Below are 12820 nucleotides of genomic sequence, written 5' to 3' on the forward strand. Positions count from 1 at the left end.
GCCTCGGGAGAACGGTGACCTCTTTGGGGTGAAAACGGGACACAGAGGAACGCGTGGCCGGGTCTCTCCTCCCATCTCTGCGGGCACAGCTTCCAAAAAGCATGGCTTCATGGTGTGTGTTCATTTTTTTGCAGCGTCCTTGCCAAGATTCCCCGGGCTGCCTAGGTGGGGACCTGGCTCACGGTGGTGCCCAGTGAGGTTGCCGAAATGACTCGCGTGGAATGTTCTTTGTGTCTTTAAGAGCAGGAAACATAAGAAGAGCGGACAAGAACCCAGGGGACCTTTGATCCCTTTTCACCCAGAGCCGTGGGCTCAGATGCTCACTCCCGAGGAGGGGACGGAAGGGAACTGTGTGCCTAACTGGCTGAGACCCGGAAGAATGCCTTCTTCCTTCTCCACCTTGGCTGCTCCAGGCTGGGCACTAGGAAACATCAAGTTAAAAGCTCTTTCCTTCTGAAAGGTCTTGTTTCCTCTTCTGGCTCTGTGAGATTATCCCCAAAGAACATTTCCTCAAGTCCGTTAACATCTGCCACATGGGACGGGAAGGTAATTCTCTTAAGAGTCACAGGTGGTCAGAGATGCTCTCCAGTCCGACAACCTCGCCTCACTGATGGGGGACCCGGGGGACCTGCCCGAAGGCACAGAGCCATTTGAGAAGGGCTTCTGTCCCACTCTGACCTCTCAGTGCCACACTCAGTGGCTCTCACTGGGGAGTCAGAAAATGTTAGCTGAATTAAACGAGACCTTTTAGAGTGGGAGAGAGCCAAAGCATAAGAGACTCTCAAAAACTGAGGACAAACTGAGAGTTGATGGGGGTTGGGAGGGAGGGGAGGGTGGGTGATGGGTATTGAGGAGGGCACCTTTTGGGATGAGCACTGGGTGTTGTATGGAAACCAACGTGACAATACATTTCAAAAAAAAAAAAAATGAATTAAACTAGACCCAAGTCTTGCCATTCCCAGACAAGTACCTTTTCTTCTAAACCACTCGTTCTCAACTGTGGCCGGATAGGAAAATCACCCGGATCACTTTCAAAAACCGTGACGTCTGGATCCCACCTCCAGAGATCCTGATAGAAGCTGGTGTGGGTGGGGCCCGAGCACTGGGACTGTCAAACCCTCCCAGGTGCTTCCAATGTGCAGTGAGGACTGAGGACCCCTGATCTAAATCACGCGGCTCCGCAAGATAAACAAAGAGAACTGTTGGTGTCTCGGGCCATTATTTCCTGTCTTCCCAGATGTGGGCACAAGGGGTTGGGTCAAGAGGAAAATGGAGAAAGACCTTCAGTCCCCCCCTTGGAAATGAGCTGTCCACCCCCCACCCACCCCTAAAAGACACAGAAGAGGACCAGGCTAGGAGATCAAGTTAAATGTCCAATTTATTTTTATAACTTGGAACCAGAACAAACTTGGTTTTGAACAAGCGTACAAATGAAATGGCAGACACATGCTGAACTCAACATCGTGACATTAAGGGGAAAAAGAGGCCCAAAATCTTGTACAGAGAATTAAAGGAACAATAAATATTTTACTAAGCAATATTGAAATGACCTCCTGTCATCTCAACATTTTATCCATAATAAAAAAAAAAAGTGCCCGTTTCTTAAACTGGGCACAAATACCAAGCAATAATAAATAGTTCCAAACTTGTAGTAAAAGACAGAACCTCCAAGTAAACAACAGAAGCTCATACAATAAGTAATAGAAAAGGTAATAAAAATATTTTGCCTTGCCAGTACAAATGCAAACAACTTAAATCAATGGAACTTTGCTTTGCAGGGTTTGAGATACAAAGAGCACCAAAATCACGGGTTTGCCTGTGTGCAACCGAACCTTCGCTACGTCGCTTCGGACCGGGATGAAAGGCTGGCTTCCTTACTTTCTGACATTTTGCTTTAGAGTAGTTCAGCCTCCCCCTCTCCCCGTAAAAGACCCTCTAATGGCAAGTGGCAGGTTCCAATTTGGGGCAACTTTGAACAAAGTTGTGGCAGTATGGAACCCGGCCTGAGGTCGGCTGGGTCACCCAGGCTCGGGGCCCCTCTCACTGCGTCATCTGCTCCAGTGTCGGCTTCTTAAACGTGAGAGAGAAGCATAATGCGCTTTTCTCTGCGGTCGACAGAGACACAATCTTTGTGCTTTAGGATGGCTTAGTCCTGGCATTCTGGTGACTTTGTGTAAGCTGGTGAGGGCTGGCTAGCTTTCGCAATGACAGGAGGACCACCTTGGAGGCTCTCAAGTACCTTAACAGGGCATCCGAAGGGAAGGGCAGCCCCTGGGTCTTCAGGTCGGGTCGGGCAGGTAGGAAACTGACATCTCAGCTTTCTCTCCCCTCCTCCCCATTTCTGTTCACTTTGCAAAGGTAGGTGGCAAGGAGGGAGGGGCGTACTGAACGGAAAAGCTCCCAGAAGAAAGATTTCTGCATTTGGTAAAGAAATTGCCCAAAAAGATGCTTGGTTATACTTTCACAACCTGAAATAATGGTTTTTACAGTTCCTGAAATAAAAAAATGGCTTCCTGATATAGGTTTTTTTTTTTTTTAATGTATTATTCCCTCATCCAAAAAACCACCACTTTATTTCATCTTAAAGCTACTTGGCTTTACAAAAAAAAAAAAAAGAAAGAAAGAAAGAAAGGGAGAGAAAGAAAGAGAGAGAGAAAGAAAGAAAGAGAAAAGGAAGGAAGAAGAAAAAACAAGAAGAGGACGAAGAAAAAGGGGGGTACAGGGAGGGAGAAAGAGAAGAAATTAAATAAAGACGAAGAAGACAAACAACGGGCTGATAGAGAGGGATGGAGAGGAAACGCAGAGGAAGGAGAGAGAGATATGGAAAGGCACCGAATTCATCCCAGGCCCTCGGCACTCGGAAACTGACGGAATGTAGGTTTCAGCGAGAAAAGCAGCAGAGCAGGTAAGAAAGACAACAGGCCAACACTCTCCGCGGCATGAAAGGCCCTGGCTGTGACGGGGAGTCCTTCCTGAAATCCAGTGTGTGCTGCTCTCTCAACAGCAGCTCACGTCACCTGTGCCTAGCTGATTCACCAGCTCTTGTTACATCTTCCGTTTGTCTGGTTCAGGTTTTCCCAAGGACTAAAGAAAGCTCGGTTTGCATTTCTTTCTGCTCTTACGGGCGGGAGATGTGGTGGTGACCGCCACGATGGACGGTAGAGAAGGAAGATGCTCTCGCTCTCTCCTCGGACCCCTGACATCTTACAGATGGCCTCTCAGAGAACAAGAGGACCCTGCGAGATGTCACCAACATCTTTACGAAAACCGATTTTCCCACTCAACGCGAATAAAGGATTTCCCATCCGGTCTGCTGTGGCCACACCAGGGAGCCTTGATGCAAGGTTCGGGGCGTTCGGGGAGAAGCCCTGCTCGAACAGTCCTTTGTATAGGCCAATTTCGACAAAAATATATACAACTAAAAGGATCTGTGAACCAAAGCATTTGACGACTTCCTTTTGTTTCTTTTCCTCAAAGGTTGTCAAACAACCCTCTTTCTCCTGTACAATAGGACTTAACATACAAATTTTTTTTTGCAACATTTTATCCTGCCAAATTAAAAAAATATATTATGGCAGCCTGTTTGTTTTTGTTTTTTTTTTCTTTTTATTTCCAAATTCACTAACAAAAAGGTACATTAAATCCCTTTAAAAGGACAAGCTTACAGTTAAAAAATTACAAGCTCCAGTAAAAATACAGCAAGTGCCTACATCATATGAACCAACCAATATATCCATTCCAGAGGGGGCGGGAAGAGAAAAATAAGGTCAAGGTCAGAAATGTGATTTTTTTTTTCTCTGCAAAGCAATAACAATATTAAGCACTTTTTTTCTACATACTTTTTCTACATGGTGTAGCAATCCCCTTTTAATCCCCAAATACAAGTTTCTATACATTTTTTTTTTGAAATAAAAATTCAACACCCAAGGCAGAAAAGAATTTACTAAAACTCCGACTTTACAGTTACTGTGACAAGAACAAATTTATAGACCCACCATTTAAGTTTTACTGCAACATTTTCAAGGAAAAGAAAAGGGTTTTTTTTTTTTCTTGTTTTGTAAAATGCCCAGGCATTCTCAATTATTACAAATACTGGTCCACTTTTACAGTAATCAAGAAATTTTAATATATATAATATATACTAAAACCCCGTCACCAAAAGAAAACAATATACACGCAGCCACTGTGGCATTTTTTTTATAACCTATTAAGCAAACTTTGAAAAAAAAAAAAAGATCGCTCCAACACACATACACACGATTTTTTTTTACCCTTGTATGTATCCAATACTGTAAACGTATTTTTAAGACAGAGTGCACTAAATTTAACTTTAGAAAAAAAATTAGCCATTGTTCCTGAATTGTTTTTGTTTTGTTTTTCATTCAACGATATCAGCGTGTAACTTCTGTCACTTGAGTTTTAATTCAGCAGTAAATCACCTCCACGCCAAATCTAAGCAGCGTTGTCCCAAAAAACAAAAGGGGTTGAGGATAATTCAGCTAAGGATGTCCACGGTTGTGCTGGGTTTATTTCTTCATTTGATTGGGTCCTTATGGCATTTTCACGTCCTCTATCTTCAGCCAGGATTTTTAAAATTTAATCTAATTAAAGGTAAAGGTGGCTTTGTTTGTATCTAAAGAATGTACTTTTCTTGTTTTACTCTTAAAAAGTCTTTTCGTTTCCAAAAAAAAAAAAACAAAAAAACAAAAAAACAAGGTTTGCATTTGTCTCAAGAGACTCAAATAGGAAGATCAGTTTTCAAGGCACTCACGTCAAATTGAATGGCAGTAGAAAAACTGTCCAATAAATTATTTTATTTTGTTCTTTATAGTGCCAGTATTGTGAATGCCATGCTTAGCAACACTGACACTCGATCTCAGCCGTCCCTTACAGTTTAACCCACCTCTGGGCCAGAGAGAAGAATATGCTGCAATTTCTTGTTTAGAAGCCATTTAATTTAAATGCAAACAAAAGCTTTAAAGTGCGGGTCAACAGAATTCCAATGTCTAATCTTAACAGTCCAATGTTTAGAACCTTCCAACCTAATGGGATAGAAAAAAAAAAAAAATTGGAAAGTAGCGCTGGGCACCTTCGGATGGAACTCTTTCCCTGCTTTTCCAGTAAAAGGGAACAGAAATTTGCAAGATTTTCCCCCCTGTCCGTACAATGTCATCAGTGTGCATTAAATGAGAGACTACTAACTTCTCTCAATTCACCTCGTCCAGGGCACTTGTCTGCTTGAGACACGGTCATAAATTATCACTTGTAGCAACATAGGACTTGGGACTTTTTGTAGTGGGGGTGATAGAGACAGAGAGAGAGAGAGAGAGAGAGAGAGAGAGAGAAGCCATCAAGCCAGAAGAAGCCTGAAAGAATACGGTGGCTTTCTTCCTGTGTCACTGAAGATCACCGTCTACCCAAAAAAAGGTACCCTCCGCCCATTTTATGTAGCCTAATCTACAGCAAAGAGCCAAGGCGGCACCCCAGGGCACACCCACAGCCCAAGAAAAGGACAGTATCTGCTGATGCCACACCACTGTAGAATGCTCTCAGGCCATCCCCCCCGCCCCCTGCCCGCAGCTCTCAAAAACTGGCATTTCTCCGGCAGTGTGGAGTTTTCGGGGTGGGGGCCCCCACCACTCAAACGTTTCCTTGTATCATGTAAAGGTTGCAGAAAAGGCCTCTGTTACTCAGGACATCATCAGTGCTACATCTCCATTCCAACTCTGAAGCAAAGTGCTACGACTTTAAAGATTGTTATCCGCTGTACATCCACCCCCCCCCAAAAAAAAACCCAAAAAACCAACAAAAACAAAAACAAAAAAACAAAACAAAACAAAAAAATGCATGCCACTTTTTATTTCAGGACCAAAGAAGGAATTAAAAAAAAGTAAACTTTAAAAGTCATTTAAGTGTTGGCTTCTTCACAAGAAATTACACATGCTTAGCTTAAATTTCAAAAAAGCAGCGCCCTCCCCCCCAAATTATAATTTAAAAGATAAGCTTCCCTTCTACACTGCTCGGGAGTCATTGCTCAGGCTACTACTGGGTTTAAAAAAACAAACGAACAAACAAAAAAAAAAAAAAAAAAAAAAAAAAAACAACGAAGGGATGGATACCCAACAAAATCTCTTAAAAGAATTTAAACACAAAGAATAATAATAAAAAGTACCTGCACATGCCAAAAAAATTACAAAACCCAATAAATACAGAAATTATTGCACAGTTAAAAGGCTCCACAATTTTTACTGCCTCCATCAACCCTCGGGTTTCCGTAGGACTTCGTAGACACAGGTTAGGTTGGAGCGCCGCCTCCCCCGGGGCCCCCGGGGACGCGCGGGGGTGGGGGGTGGGGGCCCCGGGGCGGGGGGGGGGGGTGGAGGAGGGGGGGTGCCGAAGTGGCGCAGACGCGGAGGCAAGTGTCAAGGTCAGCATTCTCGCGGTTGGCAACGGTTCCACTGTACAGGTGCGGGGCGCCGGGGCCCCGCGCGCTTAGCTCCTCTCGGCCTGCTCGATTTTGACGTCGTTAGTCAGCAAGTGCTCCCCGTGCCACTTTTTCATGTGTTTCTCCAGGGTGCTGTAGACGCTGAAGGGCATCTGGCAGATGTCGCAGCGGTACACCTCCTTGCCGATCTGCCCGTGCGTCTTCATGTGGCGCGTGAGCTTGCTGCTCTGCGCGCACGCGTAGTTGCACAGCTCGCACTTGTAAGGCCGCTCGCCGGTGTGGCTCCGCCGGTGCACCGTCAGGTTGCTGCAGTTCTTGAACACCTTGCCGCAGTACTCGCACGTGTCGCTGCGGCGGCCCTCCTTGGAGCTCGGCCGCCCGGGGCCCGGGCCGCCCAGGTGCGGCGTGCTGCCTCCGCTGGCCGTGCCGCTGCGGCCCGACAGCCCGCCGTCCAGCAGGTCCCCGGGCGGCGTGGAGAAGCGCAGGCTGCCGTTCTCGGACGAGTGCTCGGACGACGTGGCGAAGGGCGACTGGCGCGCGTCCGTGAAGCCCAGGAAGGGGTCCTTCATGAAGTGCCGCGACGCCGCGTAGCCCACGAGCCACTGCGAGTACACGTTCTCGGACGGGATGAGCGTGGCGGGCGGCAGCTCCAGGTCCTTCTCCACCTTGATGCGCTTGGCGGCGCTGTTGAGCCCGGGGCTGGGCAGCGGCGCCGGCTTGCGCGGGAACAGGCCCGGGAAGGGCTCGGCGCCCGGCGCGAAGCCGCCGCCGCGCCCGTTGACCGCGCCGCCCGGGCCCGCGTCGCCGCAGCCGCCCGCGTCGTCGTCGTCGCCCGCGTCGCCGCCGCCGCCGCCGCCGCCCGGCGCGCGCTTCAGGAAGGCGCCGCGCTTGGGCTTGTCGGCCAGCAGCTCGCCGTACTGCGGCAGCGCGCCCAGCCCCACGTTCTCCATGACCTTGCCCAGCACCAGCGCCTTCTCGTCGGCCAGCGCCTTGGCCGCGCCGCCCACGCCGCCCGCGCCCGCCACCCCGGCCACCCCGCCGCCGCCGTTCTCGCGGTTGCGGCTCAGCTCCGAGTCCATGCTGAAGCTCGACTCCGGCCGGCTCTCGTTCTCCAGCAGCAGCTCCTCCTCCTCCTCCTCCTCCTCCTCGTCCTCCTCCTCGGGCTCGTGGCCCAGCGACGGGTCGCTCTCGTGGTGGCGGAAGTCGCCGTCGGCCGCCTTGAGGCCCTCGCCGGCCAGCTCGCTGGTGCCGGGCTCCGGGGAGCTGGCGGCCGAGAGGCCGTCGTCGGAGCGGCCGGCCAGCGAGCCGGCCTTGTGCATGTGCGTCTTCATGTGGCGCTTGAGCTTGCTCGCCTGCGAGCACGCGTGGTCGCACAGCTGGCACTTGTAGGGCTTCTCGCCCGTGTGGCTGCGCCGGTGCACGATGAGATTGCTCTGGAACTTGAACGTCTTGCCGCAGAACTCGCACGACTTGCTCTTGGCCGGCGGCTGCGGCGGCGGCGTGCCCCCGGGCGGCATGGGCGGCAGCGGCGGCGTGCTCAGGAACGGGGACTTGGGGCTGGGCTGGAAGGGGTTCAGGAGCCGGTGCATAGGGTTGCCGCGGCCCGGCGACACGGGCGGCGGCGTGGAGCTGTTGCCCGCCAGCTCGCGGAGCCGCCGCGAGAAGTCCATGGCGGGCGAGTCGATGGCCATGGGGTTGAGGCGCATGACTCGGTCAAAGGCACTGGGGTGCTGGGCGACGAGCCCCATCTCCTCGGCACTGAGGCGGTGCGGGTCCAGGTGGTGGCGCGGCGGCGGGCTGAAGAGCGGCGGCGTGCCGGGCAGGCGGCCCTCGCCGAAGCCCGGGTGCTCCCGCAGGATGGGGCCCGTCATGCGCAGCAGGTTGAAGGGGTTGCTGTCGCCCAGGAAATTCATGAGCGGGGACTGGGCCACGGCCTCGGGCCCGAGCGGCGGCGGGATGGTGAGCCGCGGCGTGAGCGAGCTGCTGGCCGGCCCGGGCTCCAGGTAGATGCGGAAGCCGTGCGTGTTCTGCGCGTGCTGCAGCAGGAACCACGCGCTGTTGAAGGGCTGCTTGCATGTTGTGCAAATGTAGCTGGAAGGCTCATCTTTACCTGGGGAGACACACGGACAGAAAGGCAGAGAGAGCGTGAGAAGCGGACGGGGCGCGCGCACCGCGGGGCCACGGACCTGAAGGCGCGCGGTGGGGGGGAGGGGCGCGAAGCGAGTCCCGGATCCGCGGGGCTCTGGAGGGCGGCCTCGGGGCCCCTTCGGAGCAGGCCGAGGCCGGCGACGTGTTCGACGCTCCGGCCAAGACTCCACGGGGCTGGAAGGCTGAGGCAAGCTGGCTCTGTGGGCAGGCTGCCCCCGCGGAGCCCAGATCGGCCACACGACCTCAGCGAGCAGCCCCAAATTCCTAGGCTTCTGCTTGCTTCCCCTAAAGAAGAGGCGCTCTTATCCCCATTGCCTCAGAAGCCAAATGAGGCCGCGTTGGTGAGAATGACTGATGTCAACGATAAAACAGCAGGGACACCACAACCGTGAGGGACCAGGGTTTTATCCACCAAGGCCACTGGTGACATTTGGATCTCGATAACTGTGTTGGGGGGACGGGGTCCTGTGCCTTGTAGAATGTTCAGCAGCATCCCTGGCCCCCACCCCCTACAAGCCAGTCACACTCCCTTCCCCGGTTATGAGGATCACAGAACTCTCTAGGCGTTACCAAGTGTCCCCTGGTGGGGGCCAAAACCGCAGCTCAATGCCCCCCCCCCCCTTTAGAACCACTGGTTAGTCAACACTTGATCCAAGGAGGTTCTAAAACACACAAGTCACTCAACTGCCTGGCAGACGTTGTTTTGAAGTGACATGGCTGATCCCTCTGCATCGTTTGGGATTTTTGCTGTAGGACCTTCTAGGGTTTCACACACCACACTACATGCAGAAAGCACCATCAAATTTAAACGTGGATACGAAGGAACAGAAGGAATTCAGCATAAGAAGATCGCTGCTGTGTGGCGGCTGCCCCCCCCCTTCCTCCTATGGCCTCACACACGGAGGCCCCCGCCCCATTCCTCCCATGGCCCTAACCACGGAAGCCGGCCTCCACCGGCCGCTGGGAGGGCACTGGATAGGGGGCCACTGGCCTCCATGAAGTCCTTTGCCAGAATGCTAACCGCACGGGGGAATGTCAAATCTGACGGGGTGGTCAGGATGAATGGTGGCAAGTGTGGATTTGTTACATACTGGCTCCCGTGGCGTCGGAAGCAAATCGTAGCGGACACTTGTGGGCACTGAGCCAAAAACGTTACTGTCTTTGTCCATCATCGGGGCCGTCACAAAATGGAGGCTGAATGTTTCAGCCAGAACCTGTCTCGTGGCCACCCTCCTCACCCTGCGGGTCAAACTCGCTGCCTTTTCTGTCTGAACCTCTGCTCGGGCTTCCCATAAAGGCGCAGGTGCGGGCGGGCCCTGCTTTCTACCGCGAGGTTCGCTCGCTGGCCGGGAGGGAAAAGAGAACAAGACATCACAGCCGCGATCTTGAAAAACCCCTTTTAAGAGCTTTCCCGTAGCTGGAAGGTCTTAACGCTGAGAAGGCATGGTAGCCGCAGACTCCCCGGAGAAGCCAAAGGTGCAGACGAATGTCCACGCCCCAAGTCAGGAAGGTGACGTGAGAACACAGCGCAGTGCAGAGTGGAGAAGACCCCTCCATCTCGACCTTTCCCCCAAAGACTTGAGGACTTCTGAAATCCCACGCAGAGATTTATTTTTTATTTTGACTCGTTCGAATTATGTTTCCGGAGGACTTCATGCTTAGCTGTAAAAACCAAGCGACTCGAAGACCCAACGGCCTGAGCCCTACGCAGGGTAGGCCAGACAGCTTCAGGGGGGCAGCGTGCGCACACCCCACGGCGCCGGGCGGAGATCCTCCCAGACCACACAACCAACTAGGCCAGAGCACCCCCCACCGGCAACCAAGACGTGCGTTCCAGGTTTGGTGTCCTCCAAGAATCATCAGTCCACTCTCGTCTCCTAGTCTGTACACACATGTGTGGCGGCAAGGACACCAGCGGGCAGGGGGAAGGACGGAGAAGAAAAAAAAGAATTCTGAGCTTCAACTTCACTTCGCTTTTAAAACCAGCTCAAGTACATCTGCTGAGGCAATTCTCTCCCTCTGGTGTGCCCAGTACGTCTGGGTAATTCGGTTCCCCGTGTTGGGAGTCCCTGAGGAGACTTTTGCCCACCTGGAAAATGGCAGGGGGCCTCCCAAGGCCCTGGGCCGCCATGTTTCTCCCAGGATGCCGTTCAGCAGGACCAGCCCTGGGCCTTCCCTTCCGGCACACGTCCCTCAGCTGGCAAAGAAGACGCCATCTCCCGTCCTAGCTTATTAGTTAATGTACTTGGGAGAACAGAACCCTTTGCCTCACACTGCCTCACAAGGGAGCTGGCCAGAAGCCATAATATTTAGAGTCCTGCTCAAATCCTTTTCTAGAGCAAGGCAGAATAAATACGTAATAAATAACAAGAAGATAAATAAAATGTCCCTTTCTGACACGGGAGCTAATAACGCAAATGAAGTGCCACATCCCACAAGGTCATAGATCTTCAAATTAAAGAGCGTTTCTGTACCCTTCACCTTGGCTTCGGAAACTCTAATTAATCGATTTATGGCACACAGCTGTTCTTCATGTTTTTAAGTGGGGCCACCTCCTTCCGCCTCCCCCCCCCCCATCTCTTTGTTCATCATCTTCGTTCCTTGGGCTTCAACTCCAGAGCACTTCCTGTTTCTTGTTCTGATGGCCACACGTTTTCTAAAAGTTCCACCGCCGGTGCAGGATGGGGATGTCAGAAGAAAACGCAGAACTCCCTGGCAGGCCAGGAATAAAGACTGCTCTTCAGCCGAAATGGCCGATGAAAACATTTTTGTAACTCAAAATGGCAGCTGCTGGGAAGCATGTAGCTACATGTTCTAAAGAGCTCAGATGTTTCCACTTCTGAAAAGGAAAGAAAAGGGAAAAAAAAAAAAAACAGATGCCCGCTAAAATTCTGGAGCGGCTGAAAGAGGGGGTCACCTGTCCGTAAACCACCGTCAGGTGGGGAAGAGCTAGGCGTCTGTCACATCGGATCTCAGGGCCACTCCTCACGCCGGAGGAAGCCCTTTCTTTTCCCGCACCCCTGAATGAACCGCTGTGGTTCGGTTCCCAGACTTTCCTTCTCGCGGAGGCAAGACTGCCAGGGACGGCCTTCCCGGGATCTGACAGCTTCTGACTTTTCTAAAAATCTCACAGCCCTCAGAGGCCCTCCCTAGACGAGTCCCTTTCCACTCTCCCCAACCTTTTTTTTCTTTTTTAATAAAATGTTCGTTTCCACATTACCAGTTCACGGTTCTCTCTTGCCTCGAAGTAGCCTTGAGCACTAGGGGCTGCTCGCTTTTCACAAGTGAACAGTGTCAGAAGTCTTTGAAGAGCCACTCGGAACATTTTTCTATTCGAAAACTCGCTAAATATTTCACACTCGCGGCCTACCAGTCACGGACAGCTCATTTTTTAGACGCAAGGGAAGACCCTTGTCCAGAGGGCCGGCCCCCTCCCCTCCCCTCCCCTCCCCGGGACCAGAGGTGATGATCCCCTCCCTCCTCAAGCTCAGGGCCACCTGCCCAGAGGTGAGCCGGAGGCTCCGTGAGGTGATGACTTTGCCAGCAGCCCAGACAGGACCCACTTCCCACCACGCTGCTGCTGGGGCTGCTGAGGTTCCGAGTGACAGGTGGATGCCTAGATTATTCTGAACTGACGTCAGACCCGGCCTAGAGACCTAGAAATGTCAGCTGTACTTGCATCACTAAATCAGGCTTGGCAACTCAGAAGCCAGGGCCCGTGTCTGTCCTTGCTTGCTTGCTTCCTTCCTCAGACATTTTTACTCCTCAGTTGGCAGAAACCCAGACTGGAGCTTCTTCGCTTTAACGGCTCTAAAGGCAGTCCTTATGTCTTTCTCAAGTTCGAGACCCTCCCTTCCCACGAGCCTGGACGGCGGCACGGGTTCACACCTCTGCCTTGACATTTCCAGCTCAGTGAAGTCGATCAAATCACAACCTCCTTGAGCCTCGGTTTCCTCATCAGTAGAGTGGGAATAATACGCCTGCCTCCAAAGAGAGCTGGAGGTATCCAATGGGACCCTGTATGTGGACACACACCATAAATCGTGCACCACTGTGCAGGAGTTTGTAGGTTTTGGTGTTTAGGGTTCATCCTCATACCTGGCAGGTGCATCCACGTTTCAACGATGCCTTTCTGTGTAAGTCTGGCAGTAATGAAACCTGGGAGGAATTGTAACGCGGCCTGCCTAATGCATTAGAGGTTCCGGGGAAGTGAGAACTTGCAAACGT

The 12820-nt window shown here is 51.9% G+C and overlaps 1 protein-coding gene across 1 annotated transcript in view; it reads right to left on the minus strand.

Moving 5' to 3' along the window:
* Positions 1-1360: 1360 nt before the first annotated feature.
* The window catches only part of BCL11B (BCL11 transcription factor B), a 97693-nt gene continuing 86233 nt past the window's right edge, over positions 1361-12820 (minus strand). Inside the window, 1 exon segment of the mRNA XM_053889782.1 lies at positions 1361-8555. Within this exon segment, the coding sequence (XP_053745757.1) occupies positions 6493-8555 (2063 nt within the window). The 3' untranslated portion in view covers positions 1361-6492.

The sequence above is a fragment of the Panthera pardus genome, unplaced genomic scaffold, assembly GCF_024362965.1.
Source record: "Panthera pardus isolate Hobbes unplaced genomic scaffold, ASM2436296v1 HiC_scaffold_24, whole genome shotgun sequence".
Lineage (NCBI taxonomy): Eukaryota > Metazoa > Chordata > Mammalia > Carnivora > Felidae > Panthera > Panthera pardus.